This window comes from Pristiophorus japonicus, chromosome 10 (genome assembly GCF_044704955.1).
Source record: "Pristiophorus japonicus isolate sPriJap1 chromosome 10, sPriJap1.hap1, whole genome shotgun sequence".
In the NCBI taxonomy this organism is placed as follows: Eukaryota; Metazoa; Chordata; class Chondrichthyes; family Pristiophoridae; genus Pristiophorus; species Pristiophorus japonicus.
Genome location: NC_091986.1, coordinates 129644655 through 129671859, shown reverse-complemented (window position 1 = coordinate 129671859; position 27205 = coordinate 129644655). Strand labels below are relative to the sequence as shown.

The 27205-nt window shown below is 43.7% G+C and overlaps 1 protein-coding gene across 1 annotated transcript; it reads right to left on the bottom strand.

The window, feature by feature from the left end:
- Nucleotides 1–972: 972 nt before the first annotated feature.
- On the bottom strand, nucleotides 973–27123 carry cnot11 (CCR4-NOT transcription complex, subunit 11). Its single transcript, XM_070892083.1, has 7 exons — nucleotides 26617–27123; nucleotides 23392–23556; nucleotides 18985–19137; nucleotides 17752–17954; nucleotides 4283–4485; nucleotides 3537–3633; nucleotides 973–1646 (listed from the first exon to the last, which is right to left on the bottom strand). Exons 1-7 carry the CDS (start codon nucleotides 26933–26935, stop codon nucleotides 1458–1460), a joined length of 1329 nt encoding a protein of 442 aa, XP_070748184.1. The 5' UTR covers nucleotides 26936–27123; the 3' UTR covers nucleotides 973–1457.
- Between the last annotated feature and the right edge of the window lie 82 nt (nucleotides 27124–27205).

The window sequence follows — 27205 nt, the reverse complement described above, 5'->3', positions numbered from 1 at the left end:
GGTCAATCTAACTTGTACTTAGAGGAACCTCAAATCAAAAACTAGTCACTATTTACTAACTTGACATGTAAATGTATCTAATTTGATTTCATACACCTGCAGCTAGGTTATTTCTTTGTACTGCAACCGTATTAATTTTTTGAAGCCCACATTTTAAAAAAACTTCAGATCCTATCTTTAGCATAGTTTATTGAACAACTAAGCACCAACAGTCATGAAGCACCTATAACTCAGTGAACATAAGATTTTTTTTTAAAACAAAGGGGTTTGCATCATTAAATCCACATAAATAACCAACCAGGTAATGATGGATTCAGATACTATGCTACAAAACAAGACAAAAACAGGAATGGTACTGCATTGTTTGGAGTAATAATTGGTCCTCATTGCAATAGGTGTAAAATGGGCAATAAGGATCTACATCCAAAGGTATGACCCAAAATTGGACAGACCATTTTTCAGGCATCTGCCTAAAAGTTATTGGGCCCCTTGCACAGACTATCATACTATTACGAGGAGCCTAGTGCCGATTTAAGGATTCTTACAAGAAAGTGGGCTGCCCTAATCGGAGCAGGCCTCCGTCCTTCAGGATGTGGAGGTAGTAGCCACTGTGAAGGCAAGTCAACATTTTTTTTTAAATCTGTGCTGCCAGGGCAGCAGTGCTTCTAGTTCCATTGTGCTTTCAATGGGTGCTGCCGGCCATGATCACTCCCCCCGGGACTTACCTGAGAGCCGCTGCTGATGGAGCAGGTGGCCCAAAATTGCATTCTTCCGTCAGGTGAACTTTCTGTGGAAGCGCGACCAGTGCCAGCAAGTTGCCCTGATTATTTAGATGAGGCTCAGAACCAATTTCTTGCAGACCTCAAATCTCCATCTTCGGATGCAAGGTCGCTGCAACCAATTCGAGCCGGCAGGCAGTTTCCACCCCTCATTTCTTCATTCAAGTGTCAGTAACCAGAAGTATGGATCGTGTCATATTTCAGCATTTTAATTAAAATTAAAAATTTATAATCAACATCCATGAACTTTTCAATTCAAACATGGTGCACAAATTGTTACTTTTGTACTTTACCTAACTTTGTCTGTAGATGCATTTAATAACTTGAAACGTGTATATACATATGGAAAAGAGAACAAAAATAAACTGATTAACACAGTTTTCTCTTATAGAAAGCATATCCTACCACAAATTAAATAGGAGTAAGCCAAGTGATGTGCATTGCTATGCAACAACTCTACCCCCCAAAGTGACCAAGATGCTCATCAGTATCAGTTTGTACACTTGTATAACAAGAAAATAAATCAGGTCCTGTTTGGGCAAACTTGCTGGTTAAGAAAGGCTTACTGTTTTTAAACAAAACTAATTATTTTTCAATTGTGCACTGAAACCACTGAAAAGGTTCCAACACACGACAAAAGCCTTTCTGGTATTCTGGAATTTTGAATCCCGCCTTCCATTATTTTGCTTCCGAAGGAATTTCTCCAGTATCCAGTGTTTTCAGTAATCGGAATAAGCCAGCTGCTTCTCGTATTCGGCTGAATTCAATGCAGAAGGCCTGCACTTCAATGAACAAGTCCTGGACATTGATTATTTTGTTTCTGATTAAAGACTGGAGGAAGACGCAAACAAGACGCACCAAACGGTTCTAGAAGATAACAGATCGAGTTAGTTTAGTGTCACCAGCGTCATAGGTAAAAGTTCATCACATACTTTCCACATCTTCTGAGCAATACAAACCATACAGCATAGAAGCAGTTGATTAGTGGAGAATTCTGCATAAACAGCACTCTATATATGACTGAATTTCACTGACATTTTCTTCTCTTTCCAATTTTTTCACTTCCCCTTCAAAAGGCATTGAACACCTGCTGGGTAGAATTCTATTGAGCACCAGCAGGTCTAATCAACCATGTGAGCCTTAACTCGACTATTCAAAAGCTCCCCTGGCCAGACTTCCACCTAGCAACCTCTAAACTTAAGCTTGTCCAAAACTCTGCTGCTCGTATCCTAACTCGCAGCAAGTCTCTTTCACCCATCACCCCTGTGCTCGCTGACCTATATTGACTCCTGGTCCAACAACAACTTGATTTGAAAATTCTCATTCTTGTTTTCAAATCCCTCCATAGCCTCGCCCCTCCAGCCCTGCAACCTTTGGAGATCACTGCACTCCTTCAGGTCTGACCTGTTGCACATCCCCAATTTTTAGCGTTCCACCATTGGCGGTTAGGCCTTCAACTGCAGAGGCCCTAAAACCGGGAATTCCCTCCCTAACCCTGCTCACTTCTCTACCTCTCTCCTTCAAACATACCTCTTTGACCAAGCTTTTGATTACCAGTCCTAATATCTTATGTAGCTTGGCGTCAAGATTTGTTTGTTAACTCTCCTGTGAAGTGCCCGGGGACGTTTTACTGCATCACAAGTGCTATAAAAATGCACATTATTGTTACTGATAGTAAATTTTGGGCTCAGCTAAGAAGCTGCCTTCCTCTATTCTCCCATTCCTCCCACAGGCAGTCACTTAATAGTGGCGGGTGGATGGGGGGTGGGGGGGTGGTGGGGTGGGGGAAGAGGGAGAGGTGAATCTTAGCTAAGCCTCAATCTATCTCAGTAACATTTTTTAAAGTCGGGAGACAAGGTTAATTTGTAGCATGACTATTCAAAATCAAAAAGTGTATAATCAGTGAAGGCATTTTTTGAATTGACATAGTCTGACATTTATAAAATTCTGTTGCTAGTGGTGTGCTATATGCTAGTGACTTTAAATGTTCACATTAATAGTGATTTCATGTCTTTGGCCACATCCCCTTTTCTGCCCTCCATAACCTAATTAAGGGGGTAAAAATAGTGCACAATATGCATAATATGAATGTTATTTAGTTGTGGTGCCGTCAAACTTTACCCTAACAACACCTGAGAGATAAGGATTTATTTTCAAGATGATATGGAAGCTTATCCTCTGAAATCCTAAATTATATAGTCCTTTTCAATTCTTTAAAAAAAAGACATTGGTAGGTCAAAGTATCATGTAGGGTGGATAGTACAGAGAGCTGGAGCAACTACTTATAAACCACGCATGTAAAAATTCATCTCACATAACTCAACAAGGTGAAGGATACCAAGCAAAAATGGAAGTTTTTGGGGATGGGAGAAGGGGTGGGGTGGAGGAGATTAAAGATACAAAGAAGCTTTTGAGGACCAGAAGTGAGATGGAAAAATGTAACCTTGATGCCTGACCAGATGAGAATAGAAATTGCAGTTCAGGATCGAACAGATGTTATGGGTACAGACCACCAGTTTTAGTGTCAGGCACACTAGTCAGAAAGGGGAAGAGAGGAGAGGTAACTAATAATCACTCTACTCTTCCATATCACCTGACATACACTTGGGAGCTGGCCGACTCATTGGTGCACGCATGACAAGACCCAATCAAATATTCTCCAATGACCATTTGTACAACATGCAAGGGAGCATACCATAATAGCAACTGTGGCAGAAAAAGTTCATCAATTCAACTACGCAAAAACAAGTTAATTACCTGCATATATTTATCCTTAATCTGTTCACAAGTGGAGATACAATTTGAAATATAGAGGTGAATAAATTCTGGAGGAAGATCAACAGCTGTGGTCAGCCTACAAAAAAGACAAGAGGAGCAATCAATTATAAAACCAGTAACTTGTACTATACAAAGAGCAGGCCAATTTTCATTGAAAGAACACTCCTGAATAGCTGACTGCTCCACCCCACTCTGACCTCAATCCTCGGCCTCCTACACTGTTCCAATGAAGCTCAAAGTAAGCTCAAGAAACAGCACTTCAACTTTCGATTCGGCAGTTTACAGCCTTTCAGATTCAACATTGAGTTCAACAATTTCAGATCATAACCACTGCCCCCATTTTTCAGATAACAGCTGTTGGTAATGATTCTGCTATTCCCATTTCCACCTCCTCCAGACCCATATTTTGTTGCTTTACTTGTCCCATTACCATCCCCTTTTGCCTTGCACCATCATCCCTTGTCATTTAATCTCTCCCACCTTCCACCCTTATCACAGATCTTCCCTCCCCTCCCCCACCTCTGAACTTGCTTAAAACCTACTGCATCTTTAACTTTTTCCAGTTGTGCAGCAGAGACCGCCTGCCAACACACTTTCTAGGTTCACGCATGAAGAAGAATGGCTGGAGTTAGGCACTATCTTTTTATGTGGAAATGGCTTCAGTAAAACAGAAGAGATTAAAAACCAAAGAAAATTTTAGGTAATAAAAAAAGCACACAACTCACCTATTTACAACTTCCATGGAATGAAGGGACATATCCATATTCACAAGTACAGAAAAATACTCTGTAATCTGGCTTGACTGCATTAGCTTCAGTAACATCTCTATGGCAACCAAAGGATTATTTTCTACCAGATCGGGCAGCTTGACGGGAGTCAGACCAATGTGGTAAACTAGCTTTGGATCTTTTTCTAATTCACCAAGGAGCTACCGTGGAGGAAATAAAAGTAAAAACTCATCGTTACTCAGGTACAACCCAGATGTATGCCCATTGTAAGACATGCCAACAGATGATTACCCAGTAATTACTACTGGTGAGTTAAATTCTTATTTTAAACATTGCATATGTATCCATAGAACTAACATTAATGCAGATAAAAATATGATTTTTAGCACTGGAAGAAATTAGATAAATCTAACATAGAAAATAGGTGCAGGAGTAGGCCATTCACCCCTTCGAGCCTGCACCACCATTCAATAAGATCATGGCTGATCATTTACCTCAGTACCCCTTTCCTGCTCCCCTTTCCGACTTTCTCTCCAAACCCCTTGATCCCTTTAGCCGTCAGGGCCATATCTAACTCCCTCTTGAATATATCTAACAAACTGGCATCAACAACTCTCTGCGGTAGAGAATTCCAGAGGTTAACAACTCTGAGTGAAGAAATTTCTCCCCATCTCGGTCCTAAATGACTTACCCCTTATCCTTAAGACTGTGACCCCTGGCTTTGGACTTCCCCAAGATCGGGAACATTCTTCCTGTATCGAACCTGTCCAGTCCCGTCAGAATTTTATATGTTTCTGTGAGATCCCCTCTCATTCTTCTAAACTCCAGTGAATACAGGCCCAGTCGATCCAGTCTCTCCTCATATGTCAGTCCCACCATCCCGGGAATCAGTCTGGTGAACCTTCGCTGCACTCCCTCAATAGCAAGAACGTCCTTCCTCAGATTAGACCACCAAAACTGTACACAATATTCCAGGTGAGGTCTCACCAAGGCCCTGTACAACTGCATTAAGACCTCCCTGCTCCTATACTTAAATCCCCTAGCTATGAAGGCCAACATGCCAACATGCCATTCTTCACCACCTGCTGTACCTGCATGCCAACTTTCAATGACTGATGTACCATGACACCCAGGTCTCGTTGCACCTCCCCTTTTCCTAATCTGCCGCCATTCAGATAATATTCTGCCTTCATGTTTTTGCCACCAAAGTGGATAACCTCACATTTATCCACATTATACTGCATCTGCCATGCATTTGCCCACTCACCTAACCTGTCCACAAGTCAACCTGCAGCCTCTTAGCATCCTCCTCACAGCTCACACCGCCACCCAGCTTAGTATCGTCTGCAAACTTGGAGATATTGCACTCAATTCCTTCATCTAAATCATTCATGTATATTGTAAACAACCTTTTAACATTCAGGAAATAGTTAACACAGTTAATAGCCCTCTCCCTTATTTTCCCCATACAATGTTATATCCCCAAATTGAACCTTGGATTGTCTCGCAATAAGTTTGCAGCAATTATTTTGAAAGTAGTTAACCTTTAGTGTAGACGGTTATGCATAAACTTGAGATAGTAGATTGTGCCCATTAGAAGACCTATTGCCTTAAAAAAATAATGATACAACACAGAATACTGCATAAACTTCACAGTACATGCAAATTCTAAAAGTTACACATGTATAGTATATGTAATATATACATTGGTAGTAATTTCAGAGTTATTATCCCTCCATGGCCTCACCACTGCCCCCCCACCCCCAATCGCAGTAACCTCCTACCAGCCCTACAGCGCTCCAAGATCTCTGCATTCACCAATTCTAGCCTCTTGTGCATCCCCAAATTCCATCACTCCATGTTGGCAGCCATGCCTTCAGCTGCCTAGACCCCAAGCTCTGGAATTCCCTCCCTAAACCTCTCCGCCACTCCGCCTCTCGTTCCTTAAAGATGCTCCTTAAAACCTATCTCTTTCACCTGTCCTAATATCTCAATGTGGGTCAGTGTCAAATTTTGTCTGATAACACTCCTGTGAAGTGCATTGGAACAATTCACTACATTGAAGGTGCTATACAAATGCTTGTTGTTGTTTTGATTCAGATCATGGCAATAAATAAATTGATCAGATTGGTGCAAACAGTTTATGTTCTTCTCTTCACCTTTAATGCTTTCTCTCCTCTTCCGCCCCTCCCCCACCGCCATTACTCTGCACCTTGATTATGGAACCATAGAATTTTACTGCATAGATACCGGCCATTCAGCCCATCAAGTCTCTGCCAGTGTTTCTATCTAAGCTGCATACTTTAATCTCGCTCTCCTGCTCACTTCCCATATCCTTTAATGTTCATCTTTTTCAAGTCACTAATTCCCTAGTCAGTGGCAGACAATTCCACATTCTAACCACTCTGTATAAAATAATTTTTTTCTCCAACATCCCCTTTGATTTGTTTCTGTAAATTGATGTCCTCTTGTTACCGTCTCACAACCTATCACTATTTACCCTATTATCTCTTATAATCTTGAAGACCTCTACCAGATCACATCTCAAATTTCTCAGCTCTACTTAAAAATAACCCTAACTTTACCTCTTTGCTCTTGTATTCCATGCCTCTAGATATAAATAGCAAAAAGATTAAATTCTCTTTTTTATAGCCTTTGCTGACAGTTTAACTTTCTTCACACCAAGGTTCCTTTGCTCCTTTACTCCATTTAAAATCTTACCATTTAAGGTCACAACTTTCAACAACTAAATTTTGTGACAAATTTTTTAATTGATCCCTCAATTCCCAAGTGCAGAATAACAGCAGCCCAAACACAGACCACTCACCACATCTTTCCAATGTAAGAAATGTCCTTTTACTCCTACCCTTTGCGTTCTGCCCTTCAAATATCTCTGTATCCATGTGGCATTCTCTTCTGCGGTTATCTTAACATGCGCTTTTTAAAACTCTGTACAAACTACAGCCACTGCATTTCCTTTATTTATCCTCTGATTTCTTTGAAGAATTCTATATTATTAGTCAAGCAAAAATTAACTTTTAGAAATTCATGCTGACTGGTCCTAACTAACTTTAAAAAAAAAACATATTTGGTAATCCCATCATGTATTATACTCTCAGATTATCAACAGCTGCAGTAAGACTAACTGGCCTGGCAATTTCTGTTTTCTATCTCTTTATTTCCATTTGTCACCCTCCAGTCTTCTAGCACAATATTCATTTTCACAAAATTTTAGATAATTCTCATCAGAGCCATGAGTCAAGAGCCAGGGGAAGGAGGTGTATTTGCTTTCAGTACAAGAACTTCACTCTTTTTTTCCCCTTCAATAGCTGAAGACACTGGCAGGCAACATATTTCCAGCCTCCACCAATGCCAACCTGAGCCAGCCGACAGGAGATCTGAAAGCAAAGATGGAGGACTTCTCCCTCTACCTACTTGGTTTAAATTCCACAGCACCTACATGAGCCGTGTGAAAAATCTCCTTGTGCATACGTTCACAAAATTTACCCTTCGGTTAAATTATCACAAGTAAAATATGCCTATCAGGAATAATCGTGCTTTGTAATCACCTTCGGGTATGTTCTCCCCTCTTAAGGTATTTTATTTCCATACCCACAACACTGCCTGCTCCAAGCATCTGCTGTTATCGTCCCATGACTTTCATAGGAACATAGGAACAGGAGTAGCCCATTTAGCCATGGGATTAGCCTGTTCCATCATTCAAAGAGATCATGGTTGATCTGTGGCACAACCCACCTCTGCCCCATATCCCTTAATACCTTTGGTTATCAAAAATCTATCAACCTCAGATTTAAAATTAACAACTGACCTAGCATCGTTTGCAAAAGACAGTTCAAAACTTCTACCACACGTTGCGTGTAAAAGTGTTTCCTAACATCACTCCTGAAATGCCAGGCTCTAACCTTTACACTATGTCCCCTAGTCCTAGACTCCTCAACCAGCGGAAATCGTTTCTACCTACTCCATCAGTTCCCCTTAATGCTTGAAAACTTCGATAAAATAACACCATAACCTTCTAAATTCCAGGGATAGAACCCTAGTTTGTATAATCGCTCCTCGTAATTTAACCCTTGGAGTCCAGGTATCATTCTGGCAAATCTATGCTGCACCGCCTCCAAGGCCAAAATATCCTTCCTTAGGTGTGGTGCCCAGAACTGAAAACAGTACTCCAGGTGTGGTTTAACTAAGGCTTTGTATAGCTTCTACCCCCTTGAATGAGTCCTCTAGATATAAATGCCAGCATTCCGTTAGCCTTTTAGATTATTTTCTGTACCGGTCGATGACATTATAACAATCTATGGGCTTAATTTTCGCCACAAGTGGGCGCCGTTTTTTTGGCGTCCGCTGATTTTTTTGGAGTAATCTTGATTTTGCAACTTTCCTCAAAGTTTGTACGCTGGTAGCAACTGTCAGCAGCAGAGTTTTTGTATGCTAGATTTTTTGGCGTAGGTCTGGGTGAAAACTGATTCCCATGCCGTTTTTTTTTTTAAAAAAAGGACAGCGCAGAGTGGCCTTAAGTACCGATCAGAAAAACCCTACGTTAGGTTAAGAAAATCGGCTCTCAGGTCTGTAATGGAGACGTTTCCTTGCAGTTTAGTCTTGTTCATAAAGATAGTTTATAATGATCATGTTTAGTACGTTCCTTTTTCATCTCTTTACATTAAAGATTACTTGTTCTGGTGTTGGCCCCACCGCTGTAATCCCAGGCCGAAAGGACCCCGGCTCCCGGCGCAACTCTGGGCCGAATGCCCCTCCCCCCTCCCAGTCCCGCTGCAATCCTGGGCTGAAAAGACCCCGCTCCCAGTCCCGCTGCAATCCTGGGCTGAAAAGACCCCGCTCCCGGTCCCGCTGCAATCCTGGGTCGATTGGCCCATCGGCCCAGCCCCACTGCAATCCCAGGCCGATTGGCTCCTCCCATTGCATCCCGGACCAAATCCCACCACCCCATCCCCACCCCCCTTCCCGGTCTTGCGGCAATCCTCCCCCGCTCCCCTGCTGCTGCAAGCCCTGGCCGTGGAAACATAGAAAATAGGTGCAGGAGTAGGCCATTCGGCCCTTCGAGCCTGCACCACCATTCAACATCATGGCTGATCATGCAACTTCAGTACCCCATTCCTGCTTTCTCTCCATACCCCTTGATCCCTTTAGCCATAAGGGCCACATCTAAGTCGCAGGTGGAGCTGCAGGCCTGTGTGTGTGTCTCTCGTTACCCTGGCAACCTCAGATTTTGGCGCCGACTTGAAGCTCTACTCCCAGATTTAACTTCGGGTACCGCAGCGCCAAAATTTAATGTTACTTTGGCAAAAGTTCCAATTTTTTTCCCCCGGCACAATTGGGCACAAAAAAAAAATCGCCCATACATCCTCCTGGGTGCCAAAAATCACCAAAGAAGAAAATAGAGCCCTATATACATGGACCAGAAAGTTTCTTTGGACCTCCACTGTTTCTAGCTTTTCAGCATTTAGAAAGTATTCTGAACTATCCTTTTTAGATCCAAGGTGGATGACTTCACACTGGTTTATATTGAAATCCACTTGCCATAGTTTTGCACATAATTTAATCTATTAATATCTCTTTGTAATTTTGTGTTTCCATCTACACTGCTTACAATCCTGCCTATCTTTGTGTCATCGGCAAACTTGGATATGTGGCTGTCTATCCCATCATCTAAGCCGTTAATAAATACGGTGAGTAGTTGAGGCGCCAACACAGATCCTTGTGAGATACCACTAGTCACATGTTGCCAATTAGAGTACTTGCCCATTATCCCTACTCTCGGTCCCCTGTCGTTTATCCAATTTCCTAAGCAGGTCTATAATTTGTCTTCAATTCATGAACTTCAATTTTAGCTAACAGTCTCTTATGAGGGACCTTATCAAATGCCTTTTGGAAGTTCATATAAATAACATCCATAGACAATCCCCTGTCCACTATTTTATAGTCACCTCTTCAAAAAATTCAATCAGTTGCGTCAGGCATGACCTAACCTTTACAAATCCATGCTGGCTCTCTGATCAGCTGAAAATATTCAAGGTGTTCAGTCAGCCTATAGTTAATTATAGACTCTAGTCGATGATGATGAGTTAATTCTAGTAATTTCCTGACAACAGTTGTTAGGCTAACTGGTCTACAATTCCCTGGTTTCCCGCTCACCTTTCCAAACTGTAATTTTGCAATCTAAAAGGAATAGTTCTTGAATCGAATGAACTTTGGAAGATAATGGCCTAGAAATTGTGGTCGGAGGCTTGCTGCCTGCGTACGCCTCCGAACCACAAGAAAACCGTACTTACCTGCTGCCTCCAGAGTTTCAGACTCTTGCAGTCCTAGGACTGCAGGCGTACGCCTACGTAAAGGCCCATGCATCCCAGGGGAGCATGTGATTCACAAGCATCCCTGGGATCACATGAGCCAGGCCAACCAATGACAAAGGGGCATTCCTATTATACTTATGGGGATTCCATTTACGTACGGAATCACCATAAGCATAATAGAAATCACCTAAAAAATACAATTACTCAACAGTGAAATAAAAATAAATGATCACAGGTTCAAAATTAATTAAAATACCACAAAATTTACAATAAACATTTAATTTTTGAAAAATAAATGTAAATCAGGACAAAATTGACCGTAACTAATTTTAAATAAAAGTTGATATTTAAATTGTTTAAAACATTTATTTTAACATTTATTTAAACTCTTACACTGGTAAAAGAAGGCCTTATGCCTGTTTTTACCAGTCGTAAAGGTTTTGTGAGTATTCTCTGGGCAGTAATTAAGCAAATAGCCCAACTTCTGCGCCAGCGAAAGTGAATTTATAATGGAGGGGTACGATCGGTTCAGGAAAAACTTAACAGATAGTAAGTTCCGTGTTTTCGCACATGCGGAAAAGCTGAACTTGCGGGGCACTTCCAACAGCGTACGCCATTATAGGCCCCGTAAAATCCGGGCCTATAATTAGGGCATTTGCAATGTTCTCATCTACTTCCTTTAAATACTGCGATAGAATCCCTATGGTCCTGGGGATTTGTCATCTTTAGTGGTGTTATTTTCTTCATTTCTGTTATTTTGCTTACATTAATTTTGGTGAGTTCCCGTCCCCGATTCAATATTAGATCCCTTGGGATGCCAGACATGCTATCCTCTTCCTGTACTGTAAATACTGACGCAAAGTAATTAACATAAGATATAGGGGCAGGAGTAGGCCCGACGGCCCCTCAATCCTGCTCCACCATTCAATAAGACCATAGCTGATCTTCAACCTCAACTCCACTTTCCTGCCCAATCCCATATTCCTAGATTCCCTTAAGAGTCTAAAACTCTATTGATCTCAGCCTTGAATATAATCAACAAGTGAGCATCCACAGCCTTCTGGGGTAAAGAATTCCAAAGATTCACAACCCTCTGAGTGAAGAAATTTCTCCTCATCTCCGTCCTAAATGACCAACCCTTTATCCTGAGACTATGCCCTCTAGTTCCAGTCTCCAGCCAAGGAAACAGCCTCTCAGCACATATCCTGTCAAGCTTTCTCAGAATCTAATGGCCTAGAAATTCCCTACCTTAGCACCACCTGTTGGGGCTGGAATCATGGTGAAAATGGCTGCCGCCACTCGAGCGCCCTTCTCTGGTGTGGGTCTGGACGGCTGCGCACTGGACCTGGAGATGCAAATGAAGAGAGCGTGTGCCGCTGACATAACGTCACGCTCTGCAAACTTCGACCTCAATGCTGGGTCCTAAGCTTGCTCTGAAAAGTGAGCATGCAGCAGACTGACAGATGCTGTCAGCACTTCTTAAAAGGACAAACTTCAGCTAAGTTTGCATTTAACCTTTTGGACTGGATTTTTTGATGTTATTGAAGTAGTAGCTTGGGGCAATACATGTTAAAAGTTATATCAGTGTGCAAGGAGTTCTGCTGGATGTTGGAATGCCTCCAAGAAGACAGAAAATGCTGTAAATACTCAGCATGTCAGACAACATCTGTGGAGGGAGAAACAGAGTTCGTGTCTCACGTTGAAATGCTGGCTGACCTGCTGAGTATTTCTAGCATTTTACGCTTTTATTTCAGGTTTACAGCATCCGCTTGCAGAGGGAAGAGGAGGAAACAGAAGGAAGGTTGCAACCCAGACAGCTCATTTCTGGCTGGGATATCTGGGATGGAATCATTCACCTGTAGTACCAGTGACCACAACCCCAATTGCTCTTTCAATATTTGTCCCACATCTTCCCTCTGTTATTGACCATCACAGTGTCCTCTTGGCACAATGCTGAAATAAGAGTCACCACAAGGCAATCTTTCCAATCCAACTTTATACATCTATCCATCCAATATATCAATAAATCAACCCATCACCCTTGTGCATTCCCTTAGTGACTGTCTTGCGTGTGCCTTTGCCTATCTTACTGATGTCACGCAATGCTACCCCAGTGGCTGTAGTATGGCTGATGGAAGGCTGTTGACTTTCAGTGGGGGCACGGCAAATAGCCTTGCAGGACAAACTCTAGAAGCTGGTGGCTGGGTGTGTCAAATCGAGTGAGTGTTTCTTCTTCACTCTCCTCTCTCTTCTTGGTTAACCACTGGCTGCGCAGGCTGCATTTCTTGGGTGTGTGAAATGAGGAAGACACAAGGGTGGAGTTGTGGTGAGGGGAGGGCGGAAAAGCAAGAATTGCATGTGAGAAGAATACCAGCATCTTGTATCCTTTCAGCTCCGCCGCTGGCCAAGAGCTCAGCCATGCTCCTGTCAAAAATGGCCAGCACCGTCTCCTCCAAGGAGGTGAGGTGAAGCTAGGAATAGGAGGCGTACCTCGTGTTTGGTACAGATTGTTGGTAGGTGAGTGATTGGGGGCGGGCGGGGGGGGGCGTTGTTGAACATTGAGCAGTGTGTGTGTGGGGCTAGTGGTGCAGTTGGTTGGAGACAGCTTTTGAAGGTGCATTCACTGACCTTGACCACTGATCTGAGGTCATGAAGCTTCTTTGACACTGCTGGCAGTGACGGCCTCGGTGATCTGGTCCCACATGCTTCTTTCTGGAGGGATTCCTGGCACCTGTGGGTAGAGGACATCTCTTGCAGTGTTGACCAACTGCACAAAGCTGGAATGCTGCGTACAAGACCCTGGGTGCCCCTTCCCTAGCTTGCGGAGCCATTTATGAAGCACTTGTCATTTTTTTTTTTAGGTGCGGAAGGCAATTCAGCTTCATGAGCTGAAGGCTTCCATTTGGGAATTCTTTTTAATGTTTTTTTTAAGAAGGCTGTTGAACTGCAAGATCTTAAAAACTGTTTTTAAATGATTTTTATTTTTTTCTCATTTCAGAAGGCAGTTCCCCTCCAAGAGACTGAACTGCTTTCAGAAAGGGCGCATTTATTTGTACTGCCAAAATGGACGCCATGCTCCACCCTTTGTTTCTGATTGGTCCCCTTGGAGGATAAGCCACACTCTGAAGTTTCACAGGAATGTGAACCGCCCATCCCAAGGTCTCACTGACTTTGCAAATTGTATCTCGATCCACTTTGACTTCCTGAAGCGACAGAGGACAGAGCTTCCCAGAAGACAGCAAGGGCCAGCCAAGATCCCGTACCCCAGTCCAAGTACATCCCTCCTCCAGCCGAAGTGCCTTACCCCAGTGCAAGTGCATCCTTCCCCCGCTCCCCGCCCCCACCATAGATGGGTCATTGTGTATGGATTGTTAACAGGTTTATTGGGTATGAAGTGAATAATGACAGTGTCGTGACTTCTGGATGTCATCCACTCTAACGATGTCCATTGTAGGGGGTTGGTAGAACATGATCCATCTTGCCGGAGTTCACTCTCTCCCCTCCTATCCGCACCTCCCCACCCTATCTCCTGCCCCAAGCCTCTCACCTCCACCTCCCCCGCTCCCCCCCACCAACCCTTCCCGCCTCTCTCTCTCTCCTCCCCCCAAGCCTCTCTCTCTCCTCTCCCCTCCCCTCCTCCCCCCCTCTCTCTCTCTCCCCCCCCTCTCTCTCTCTCTCCCCTCCCCCCCCCTCACTCTCCCCTCCCCCCCCTCTCACTCTCCCCTCCCCCCCTCTCACTCTCCCCTCCCCCCTCCCTCTCTCTCTCTCCCCTCCCCCCCCCCTCTCTCTCTCTCTCTCTCTCTCTCTCCCCTCCCCCCCTCTCTCTCTCTCCCCTCCCCCCTCTCTCTCTCCCCTCCCCCCCTCTCTCTCTCCCCTCCCCCCCTCTCTCTCTCTCCCCTCCCCCCCTCTCTCTCTCTCCCCTCCCCCCCTCTCTCTCTCTCCCCTCCCCCCCTCTCTCTCTCTCTCTCTCCCCTCCCCTCCCCCCGCCTCTCTCTCCCCTCCCCCGCCCTCTCTCTCTCCCCCCTCTCTCTCCCCTCCCCCCCGCCCCCTCTCACCCCTCCGCCTCTCTCTCCCCTTCCCCCCCCCGCCTCTCCCTCCCCTCCCCCCCCGCCTCTCTCTCCGCCCCCGCCTCTCTCTCCCCCTCCCCTCCCCCCCACCTCTCTCTCCCTTCCCTCCCCTCCCCCCCCCCCCCCCACCGGCCTCTCGCACCCTTCAGCCCCTCCTCTCGCACCCCTCCCCCCTCCGCTCTCTCTTCTCCACCCCCACGCCTCTCCTTTTTCCACCACCCTCCCCCGCCTCTCCCTCTTCTTCCACCCCCCCCCCCAACCCCCCGACACCCTCAAGCTCGCTCTCTCTCCCCTCTCTAGCCACAGGCTCGGTAGGAGGCTCGGCGGCTCATGGAAGGCCGGGGGCTCAGGGGGAGGCCCGGTCGGCGGTCGGTTGGAGGAGCAGCAGCTCGGTCAAAGAACCCGTGGAGCAACTATGTGGTCGGAGCTGATCACAGGGTCCCACTTCCGGTTCGGTGCCCCAATTTCAGGCCCAGGACCGCCACCATCGGGCCCAGGCCAGCCGGTGGCGGGGGACCGGGGGGGGGGGAAGAGAAAAAAATTGTCGGAGCCTCAGGTCCTACTACTCGGTATCACGCGCATGGAATGATTCGGGCCAGGTGGAGAGCAGGGCTTGTTGTCTGTCGGTCAAAAAAAAAAAGCAGTACACACAGTGGGAACGGGGTTGGACGGACGGCTGTCGGTCAAAAAAACTGCAGTTCAAATAGTTAGTCCCTTTCAGAAATGACAGCCTTGCTTCAACAGAAGGTTGTTTGAGTTGCAATGACAAATGCTGCTTATAGCCACGCTACATTGGGGCTTCTTGCTGGGATGAACTCCACCAACGCCTATTTACCGATCATGCCAACGCTACCATTTTTGGTGGCCGTTAACACCCGCAGTGGCACTGGCAGGTTTTTACTGGTATTGAATTTCTCAACCTGTATGTCTCATTGAGATCACCTCTCAGTCTTCTAAACTACAGAGTGTAGTCTCTCTACTCAATTTCTCCTCATAGGATAACCCTCGCTCATCCCAGGAATCAATCTAGTGAACCATCGTTGCTCTCCCTCTAAGGCAAGTAGATCCTTCCTTAGGTCCGGTGACCAAAAACGTACAGAGAACTCCAGGTGTGGTTTCACCAAAGCCCTGTGTAATTGCTGGAAGACTTCCTTACTCTTGTACTCTCAACCTTTTTGCAATAAAGGCCAACATAACATTTGCTTTCCTATTTGCTTACTGTAACTGCATGCTAACTTTGTGTTTTGTGTACAAGGACACCCAAATCCCACTGAACACCATCACATAATAGTCTCTCACCATTTAAAAAAATTCAATTATTCCATTCTTCCTACCAAAGTGAATAACCTCACATCTCCCCACATTATTCTCCATCTGCCACCTTCTTGTCCACTCACTTAACCTGTCTATATCCCTTTGCTCACTCTGTGTCCTCCTCACAGCTTGCTTTCCCACCTAGCTTTGTATCATCAGCACACTTGGTCCTTTCATCCAAGTCATTAATAATAGAATGGCAATAGCTGAGGCCCCAGCACCGATCCTTGCGACACCCCACTAGTAACAGTCTGCCAATCTGAAAAGGATCTGTTTATTCCTACGTTTTCTCTCCTTTAACTAACCCTCTATCCATGCTAGTATATTACCCCCAACCCCATGAGCGCTAATCTTATGTAACAACCTTTCGTATGGCACCTTATCGAATGCCTTTTGAAAATCTAAATATACTACATCCTCTGGTTCCCCTTTATCTACTCTGCTAGTTACATCCTCAAAAAACTCTAAAATTTGTCAAACACGATTTCCCTTTCACAATATGATTAGGCAGCGTCAACATGGTTTTATGATTTTCTATGTACCTGGTTACCAATTAATAATGGATTCTACCATTTTTCTGACAACTGATGTCAGTCCGACTGGCCTATAGTTCAGTGTTTTCTTCCCCTCCTCTTTTCTTGAATAGCGGTGTCACATTTGCTACCTTCCAATCTACTGGGACCATTCCAGATTCTAGGGAATTTTGGAAGATCACAACTAACGCATTCACTAATACAATGCATTCACTATCTTTTAGAACACTAGGATGTAGGCCATCAGGTCCAGGAAATATCATTTTTAGTCCTAATAATTTCTCCAGTATTTTTCTTGACTAATATTAATTACTTTAAGTTCCTCACTAAGACCCTTGATTTCAATTATTCACTTGTATGGCCGCCATTTCCTTCATTTCATTTACAATATTGCCAGTTTTCAAGGGGCTCACATTGCTCCAGACCACCCTCTTTTTACTAATATAATTGTAAAAAGATTGTGTTGATTTTGATATCCCATGCAAGTTTCTTTTCATAGTCCCTTTTGTATAGGTCTTATCTGTTTTTTACCTTTTGTTCTTTTGCTATTTTTTGCATTTTTGGACGCTTTTTCTTTTAATTTATATGTTATCCATTACCTCTTTTGTCGTCAATGACTCGGGTTTTTTTTGGCAAGTAGACCTCTTGCCTCTTGGGGATATAAACTGGTTCTGTATCACGTTAAATTATTTTTTTGAACAACTCCCACTGATCTTCTGTCGATTTACCCATGAACACATTTGCCCAGTTTACTGTGGACTGTCTCTGTTCCATCCCGTTGAAATCAGCCTTACCAAAATCTAGAATCTTTGTAGCGGTTTCACATTTCTCCTTTTCAAACACAACATTGAACTCAATCATATTATGATCGCTATTAGATAAATGTTCATGCAGTTAGGTGGTTAACTAAATCTGGCGCATTAGTCATTATTAAGTCTAGTATGGCCTGCCCCCTTGTTGGATCTAGGATATACTGTTGAAGAAAACTATCGTGAACGAGAAATTTGCTACCTTTCTGACATGAGCTAGTCTGCTTATTCCTCATTATCAGGAAGCACCTCGCCACCATTCAGAGTCGTCTCTTAATTGCAGAGCTGATATCGGGACTCACCAGAAGGAACTGGCAATCATAGGTGCAATTCCATAACAGTGAGTGTTGGTGGTGCAGCTCATTGATGCTCCAAATGATTCAGTTTGAAGTAATACTTATTTGTAATTACCTGCGTTTGTTGCTGTGCAGATAATGGACTCTTGAAAGCCTTTGCCATGATACGCTTAATTTCCACCCCAGTGCTGTTTTTAACACACATGGTTTTATCCCACTGGATTGTATGATCAGGTTCTGTTGGGTTCAGCCAAGCTAGTTCATCCTCACATACATGAAGTGGAGGAGCAGGTCGAATAAACTCTGGCCGAAAGTGACCTTCACATAAGAAAAAGAAAGCCACGATTAACTTTTTCGTTTTCCACCGGAAAAAAGTTGACAGGAAAAATATATTGTAAAGTCAAATAGTTTATATGTCTTCAAAATATTAGACATGGTTGCTTGACAAGATTCCAGAAACTCCAGCTGCATGTGATTTATATTTTGGCCAAGTTAAAAAGAAATGACTCCATGTTTTAAGGAGATGAAAGAATCCACAGTAGCTGTATCTATAGAGCAACTTATGACACAATAGGTCTGACAACAGATGTAACAACACAATTACACCGTGCATCGGGTTATTGCATTCCACTAAGTGCTCCCTTCTCATTTTATTTTAGAGCAATATTTTCTTATGCCTGGGAAACAAAAATGCGTTTTTTTTTTAAAAAAGCATCAATGCATTTATTTTCCTTTACAGATTAACCGCTTCTAAAAAAGCATAACGACTCAGCACGTGCTGTTCTCGAGCTGTAATTGAAGGGCGTGTCCACCACATTGACAGCTTAACACAGCGCAGCTCACAATCTGGGAGTGTGTGCAGGGAGGAAAGCCGACTGGCTTATGCATGTGGAAGATGGATTTCTTTATCCCTCTCTCACCAAACAATCAAGCTAGTTAGGAAATCTATGCAGCCAAGTTAAAAATGGTGTATATAATAGGATGATGCAGCTTTGCACCCACAATTTCCCACTTTAGATGTATTAACACAGAGGAATATAGCCAACCTTTCCTTCCCTTTCCATGTATCTATTACTATTACACATGATATAACTGCCAGGTTTGGATGGCCTCGACTGATATTAATGGTACCCATTTCTGAGACGGCTGCTTGGCTAATTCAGTCTCGCACCAGACACGGTGTGCTCTTCTAGCACAAAATAATTTACCAACCATAACAAAAGCTGGCAAAACATCTTCATTGGAAAAAATGGGCAGATTTGAACTTGGGTTCTGTGAATGAGAATCAAACATTCTACATCAGGAGCACTATTACTAACATCTTAAACATCAATTTAAAACTACCTACTTTCTATTGGTGGCCTTGGTCCACTCACTAAAGCCTCTATAATCTGAGTTGCTACAGAACTGTCAAATCCAGAGTTGGAAGAGTCAGGATCGGGATCAGGGAGTATGCTCGGAAAGCTGGCTTTGCTCTGTGTTGGCAATTCAGACTGGCGCTCTGCAGAATGAATAAAAGATTATACACAAAGTGTACAAATGTATAAAGTCGATTAATATATAAAGGACAGTTATAGATAAACTGAAGTTGACTCCCAGTTATTTACACCACTTCCTGTGATAGATACAGTTCAGTTGCTACAATATTTATTTTCTTTCTTTCTTTCCCCTCCCGCCTTCCTCTGAAGGTGTTGACTCCTTGCTGAGGTATAGTTCCAGATAGCGAACAGCAACAAGAACTCTTAAATTTTCTCCTTCCAAACCCTGACTGCGGCCCAGCTGAGATCATTTCACTCAGCACACACTGGAGATCAAACACGGGATCTCCATGATCTATAAGGTTTAGCTAATTTGTGGAGAAAGTAACTGAGCCATTTGACATTTTTCCTTGTACTACTTCAAAAATTCTAAATTCTCATTCACAATCACACAAAAAATTGTGTTCAGCCATTTGAAAAATTAGGACTGCTGCAAAAGACATACGCAGATGCCACATTCAACAAAGTTCATAATTGTCTCAAGGTAATCTTGAGGGGTATGGGGAGCTACCTGAAAATTCCGTACACAGCTTTTCCTGAATTATAGTGGATTTCTCATGTTATTGACTGCAAATGCTGGAAATCTAAAAACAAAACACAGAAAATACTGGAAATACACAGGTTAGTCAAGAGTTGGTAAAGATAAAAGACAGTCTATGATGTTTCAGTTACGTGAACTTCATAAACTTCCAGCAAATCCAAAATTCTGCTACCTGTATCCTAACTCGCACCGCCCACTTCACCCGGGCCAGCAACATCATGAATTTAAAGTTCTCATTCTTCTGTTCAAATCCCTCCTTGCACTGTCTCTGTAACCTTCTCCAGCCCTACAACCATTCGAGATTTCTGCACTCCTCCAATTTTCATCACTCCACCACGGACAGCCGCGCCTTCAGCTGCTTTAGCTCCAAGTTCTGAAATTCCCTCCCTAAACCTCTCCACTTTTCTATCCTCCTTCAAGACGCTTATTAAAACCTACCTATATGATTAAACTTTTGGTCGCCTGTCCCAATATCTCTTTATGTAGCTTGGTGTCAAATTTTATCTGGTAAAGCACTTTGGGGCATTTTGCTATGTTAAAGGCGCTATATAAATGCATGTTTCTGTTAAAGAATAGTTTATGGGATCCTGGAGGGAGCAGAGTGAATCAGGAGTGCACCAATCAATGCAAGGTCACAGCTGAGGGGGTGCTCGTGCTTCAGCAGGGCTAAAGATTCAAATTGTGGAATTACTGAGAACAAATTACCACATGGCCCAAAGAGGAACAAAATATCAGGGAAGCACATTATGGAGACAAAGAGCAAACCATAGGGTCGGTGGTAAGGATGGGAAAACTATCATGGCAACAAATAAATTGGCTAACTATCCCCCATTCAAGATCTGATTGGGCTGGAATTTTCGGCCCAGCCAGGTCTAAACTAAGTGCACACGGACCCGGCGAGGCCTCGCAAAAGCCGGTTTTCAGGGCGTGGTACACATGCGCCGAAAACCGGCTTTTCCGAATGGTCAAGATTTTTAAAGACAGATCCTCCGCTTCCCCGGGAGGACATTCATGCGGCAGAGATTGGTCTATTTGCCCAACTCATGCCCAGCAAATGTCCTTCAAACTTTTATGCCTGGTAAAAGCAGTCGCATAGCTTACTTTTACCAGCATAAGAGTTTTAAAACATATAAAAATTAAATTTGAACACTCATTTTTATATTAAAACCCTGTCCATTAAGGCAAGTTTATTTTTAACACAATTAAAACACATTAGAAAAAATTCCAAAAAACATTTTTTTGGTCTAAAACATTTAATTACATTTAATTTCAATTAATTTTAAATATGTGAGGTTTATTATGCTGTGTTTCTTGCTTTAGGAAGGTTTTCTCATTGATAGTACAGGTTGAATCTCCCTTATCCGTCACCCTTGCGATCTAGCCTGTGCCGAATAAGGGATTTTGCTGGATAAAGGGAGGTCAGCCTAAGGGGCAGGGGGAGGTGGAAAGAGAGGCGGCCCAAGGTCGGGAGGAGGTCGGCACCCCGGTCGGGCCGCGTGTCGGCAGATTCCAAAGTCTGGGTGGAGGTCGCCGCGTTCTGCACATGTGCCCCCAGCCACCAGAATCATGACGGACGAGGGGTGGTGTTGGATAAGGGATGTCCAACCTGTAATGGGAACTCGCACGAACGGAGTTCCCATTTTTATCAATGAGAATACTGCATAGTGGTTGGTGGACCAGGCCCACGTGACTCCAGCTTGTACGTATGTACCTCAAAGTCATCTCCCCATGCACTGCGCAGCGATTCGAGGCCTCCAACCGGGATCTTACATTCCTCCGGGACCACCAGGTACTTTGGCAGCACCTCACCAAACCTGGCACTTTTTACCACCTGGAAGGACAAGGGCAGCAGGCGCATGGAAACACCAATAACACCATACTCTCCACTTGCCTGGATAAGTGCAACTCCAACAACACAAGAAGCTCAGCACCATCCACAACAAAGCAGCCTGCCTGGTTGGCACCCCATCCACCACCTTAAACATTCACTCCCTCACCACCAGTGTATACACTGTAGCAACTTGACAAGGCTTCTTCGACAGTACCTCCCAAACTTCTACCACCTAGAAGGACAGCGGCAACAGGTGCATGAGAACACCACCACCCCCAAGTTCCCTTCCAAGTCACACACCAGCCTGACTTGGAAATAGATCACCATTCCCTCATTGTCAAAATCCTGGAACTCCCTACCTGACAGCACTGTGGGAGTACCTTCACCACACGGACTGCAGTGGTTCAAGAAGGAGGCGTACCATCACCTTCTCAAGAGCAATTACTGATGGGCAATAATTGCTGGCATGGTCAGCAACCACATCCCGTGAATGAATGTTTTAAAAATTAGATAGTTAGATATTCTCCCCGCACCATAGACCATTAATGGGGGACAGGTAGGTGACAAGATCTCAAGGAAACGGTAGACACCCACCAGCAAATGAATGAGAATTGCTGAGATGACGGTTTATCCTTCTCGGTCTATGAGAAGTTTTCCATTATGTCATGAGAGTGAGTTACATCTTTTACATGCTCCACAATCCAGTATTATCCTTATTTTTGATGGTTCAACAAATTTGAGAATTCAGAATGGGAGAAATATTTGAAGTTTTCAAGGGCTCTCATATTTCAGCACAATGTTTCAGAACACCATAACATTCCTAACAAATCGATGAAGGGTTACATCGGAAATGTTATCTTATCTAATCGCTCCACAGATTACTAACTAACCTTCATACTAAAAACATTGTGCCAACATGACAAAAAATGACTCCCAACTAGATTTGCTTCCACATCTGCAACTCCACACTCAAATCAAACCAAATACCATAATGATGGTTGTTTGAGTGCTTTGGTCAGATTTATTTGGAGTATTTTTGTGCAATTTATCAGTGACGGCAAGAAAAATCTGGTATTTGCACAAGTCTAATTCATTTCAGCTATATAGATACTGTATATGGAAACTAAAAGTTACTAAATTTCCATCGCAGCATTAGTAAGTTTCCGTCTCGATACAATTAAGTTACAACTTGTTCATGTAACAGGGCATTTTTGTTTCAAAACACCCATCAAGAAAAGATGGAAAGGAGTCAGTTATAGAATTGGAAAACACTTGATGGATTCAGAGAATATCAAACTGGTCATCTGATCCTGGTCAGCCTTTAAACGGACGACCCATTATTTGTAATACATACAGAATTCCTTTCAGTCCCTGAAAGTTCTTAAGCTTTCCCAGTCTAGTTTTGTAGTTGGGAGTTCACATTACTTCCATTGCCCTTAACATCTAAAAATGACACCCAGACTATTTTGTTTTTCAGCCTCAACCTGCTAAATTTTGCTGCAAAACTCAGCAATGGCAGACTCAAAAAAATAAGGCAGATACCAATCAACTCAAACAACCACCAGCTTGAGGCAGAGGTTTGTTTGCTTGTGTTGCTACTGGCTCAAAATTCACTCACTCAGATAAAGTGATTCTAGCATCTATTTCGAAATAGAATATCTATTTAGCTACAACATATCACCATCTGATAATTGCAGTCTGCATTTTGCCAGCTGCGGAACGTGTGTGCCCACTCACAAGACAAACATTACAATTCAATAAACTTAGATCTGCAGAATCCTCAGCTAAACTTACTATAATTTCAGCTTTGTTAAAGGAGTATACATATACAACAATTTCACTCACCTGCCAAGGCCAGCTGCAGACCACTAATGTCTACAGACTGAGGCATGTTACCCACATCCATACACGCAATCTGACGGGGAGTTTTCTTAAACAGCTCTCTTGGAGGAGCCAACATCAATTGAGAAAGAAAAAACTTCTCTGGGGGAGTAATCGGTGGCAAGAAACCTGTCAAACAGTACAAACAAAACAAGGTTCAGTCTGGAGTCTAATTTATTATGTAATTAAAAATTATTTAAACAAAAACAAAACCAAAGCATGAAAAGTCCAAACAGTACCATAGAAAGCTCTAAAAATTGAGATTTATATTAATGAAATGTCATTTTTTTTTGTATGTTTAAGAGCTGTAATTTCCCACAGGTTCTCTCAGAATACTATACTCCATAAAATAATGAGTTCCGGAAAGATAGCAAAATGCAAGTTAAGATATACACTTGACTCGCTTTTCTAAATTGTATTTCTCCAACATTCCCTGATGAAAATTAGAGTCAAGCAGCTAGTTCCTTAAGCTGGTGCTGCTTTTAAACTAGTTGTTAGTTGACTTATCCTCTATGGTGGGGGAGGAGACAATACCAACTTCCATCCAAACGTTCTGTGGCCCCTCCAGGCTATTCTGAAGCCATCCAATTTTTCTAAAAATGCTAATTTAAGATTTGTCCTGGCTACATGTTTCAATGTGTAGATTTATATTAGCAATATGAATAAGAGAGGTCAAACAAGAGACAGCACAGTGGCCTGTATTTTGCAGTCAGCGGCGAATCAAAGGTGCTTGCCGCTGGCCCCGAAGAAAGCTGCCCACACAGAGATCTCGCAATCTTTGTGGCGAAAGGTTTGCCTTTTGACATTCAATTGATTGCAGCACTATGTCATGGGATTCCCAGCAAAAAGCTGCTGTGGCATCAACAAGCTGTCAAAGAAGCCAATCACATTGAAGAATTCTCAGACAAGAAACCAGGAAATGAGAAGCTGCCTTTATCCAGATTTTAAAAAAATGTTAGAGCAAAATAAAGATTGAGACACTCACATGGAGATATGGTAGAAGCCAAAATATCATGAACAAACTTTACATTTTTTTTAAAAGTTTTTTAAAAATTGTAATTTATAATCATAACGGAGAAATTTGACACTCCACAAATACAAAAATGAGTTTTTTCAGGGTCAGAACGTTTGTTTACCAGACAATTCGCTGTTAAAACCCCAGTTACACCTATTCCTACAAGGCTGAACATTTAACAGGGTATTTAACAGCGATATTACCATGGAAAAGTCCAAGTTTGTCAGTTTCACGGATTGTGGGGGGGGGGGGGGGGGGGGAGCGTAGGGGCGGTCCACAGCACTGCTAGTGTCGGAGCAGTAAATGACTGACCGCAACTTCAGGATTTCTGCGTTTGGATGCACATGCGCCACGTCCTGAAGTTGCGGTCACTTTCAGAGGGGTAATGACAGCAAACATTCACAGTTCGCCGTCATTACCCACCACAAATTCCGGGCCATTATATTCAAGGGCTATTTACAACCCAGCACAAATACTCTCCCTCATCTGGCAGCTCCAGTACCAATTCCCAACTTGCTACAATTATAAAATGCTGGGGAAATAAAACTTTAATATTGAAATTATTTCTAATCTTCAACGGCTCATTGGATTTCACACAGATTTATACTCAATTAAGAGTTTAAATAAAAACAAATCCAGTTCGCAATGAGTAGGTCACCCTAAATCAGGGAGCTTATGAACTATCATTTGTTGCCCGCTACAATGCAAAATGTAAGTACTGGAGGCAAAAGTAGAATAGTTCATATCACTTTTCCTTTGAGCTACTGAAACTGGACTCAAATTCAATTCAGTGGAATGAATATGTTTCTAAATTGTGAAGCTAGTGTCAGCATTAAACAGAGGTTAGGTATAACATGGGTTAGAAGAAAAATAAAGCAGTCTCAAGACGGATTTAAAAATCTACCTGGAATTGAATCTCAGAACAGCATGTGTTACACCAGTATGACATGTCCATTTCCTACACCAGCCATTCTTCTGAACACAAGCTCAGATTACCAATTTGTGCTGATTTATGGGCAGCTTCGTACTGTGGAATACCAATTAGTAACTCGCTGCATGTTGCCTAAACTAGTTTCACATAGGAACTTCAGCAGTACAGGGGGCGGGAGAGACTCTCATCCAGGCTGAGCTGAATTTGAACCGAATATGAAAGAACGGTTCCAGCAGTTTCCTACATGCCCAGTGTGAATTTTCATCTGATCTATTGGAGGTATACCATGCTCCATAGACTAAAATTACATGAAAGACAGACTTGTATTTACATAGCACCTCATTAAAGCTCAGAAATCCCTTAAAGCATTTCACATTAATTTCCTTCTAAAAGTTCATAGACTATTGCTTTGTGGAGAGGAAATGGAGTAGAACTCGGTCCACTTTGTGATATTTTTCACACCCAAGTGAAGCACCAGAAAAGACTGAAAGATTTTGCATTACTGTCTCATCTGAAGAGCACCACCACCGATAATCCAGCACTGGAGGATCAGCCTAGATTGTGCACTCTGAAAATGCAAGTCAAACAAGAAACAGAAAACCCTGACCACATTCTTTCAAAAACTATAGCATCCCAGACGCTATTAGCCACAGACTTGGGCTCTACTGGTCCCCAGCCCTCCTGGTCTCTACAAACTCTCAGAATCGCTGATCACCTTCAGGGAAAAACTTGGATTTATATAGCGTCTTTCATAACCACCGGACATCGCAAAGTGCTTTACAGCCAATAAAGTACTTTTGGAGTGTAGCCACTGTTGTAATGTAGGAAATGCAGCAGCCAATTTGCACACAGCAAGCTCCCACAAAAAGTGTTTGTGTTATGTTGTTTGAGGGATAAATATTGGCCAGGACACCGGGGATAACTTGCCTGCTCTTCTTTGAAATAGGGCCATGGGATCTTTTACATCCATCTGAGAAAGCAGACAGGGCTTCAGTTTGACATCTCATCCGAAAGATGGCACCTCGGACAGTGCAGCACTCGCCTCAGCACTGCACTGGCGTGTCAGCCTGGTTTTTTATGCTCAAGTCCCTGGAATGGGACTTGAACCCACAACCTTGTGACAGAGGCGAGAGTGCTACCCACCGAGTCACAGCCAACAGGGAGGCGGGTGTGAAGAAGAGGAGGAGGCGGTGCCCCAGGTCTCCGGGCCGCCGCTGAGATTAGTTGGACAGGGGCCGCTTACCCAGGAGCTGCTTCTCCGGCTCCTCGGCCACCGGGGCCGAGTTCAGCAGGTGCGCGAAGACGGCGGCGAAGGGGTTGGCGGCCAGCGGCTCGGTGCGGTACATCTCCCAGAGCAGGTAGAGGGCGGTGAGCCGCTGCTGGGGGCTGGGCAGCAGGTCGGGCTGCTGCAGCAACATGACGAGCGTGGAGCCGACGCGGAAGTGGTCGTGCTTGGCGAAGTAGTGGTGGAAGGCGGTGGAGAGGCCCTCGAACGTGTTGCTGGTCGCCTCCTCGCAGATGATGCCGATCAGGCTGGTCAGCTCCTTGGGAGCCAGCGTCATGGTTACCGCGGGGAGAGGGGCGCTAACGCTACTCTCGCTCCGCGCCCGGCTGCCTTCCCCTCTGAGTGGGGGCAGAAAAAAACAAACATAAAAAAAGAAATGTAAAACCGGCCGAGCCGGGCAGGGCCGGGCCGCGCGATCAGGCCTCAGTGCGAAAAAATGCCGCAAACCAGCAACCAACCGTGCGGCCAATCCCTGTCCCGGGTTACAGCACTGTCGCAAAACTTGGCTATTCAGTACAAGGGGTGGGTTGGGTTGTGTTGTGTCACC

What these genes read in the sequence shown, in the direction of transcription:
- cnot11 (XM_070892083.1), bottom strand. Translation starts at nt 26,935, where the DNA reads ATGACGCTGGCTCCCAAGGAGCTGACCAGCCTGATCGGCATCATCTGC. An exon ending in GCCGGAGAAGCAGCTCCTGG is followed by an intron (nt 23,557 to 26,616) that starts GTAAGCGGCCCC and finishes ACTGTTTGACAG; the next exon opens with GTTTCTTGCCACCGATTACT. An exon ending in TTAAGGATAAATATATGCAG is followed by an intron (nt 1,647 to 3,536) that starts GTAATTAACTTG and finishes GTTATCTTCTAG; the next exon opens with AACCGTTTGGTGCGTCTTGT.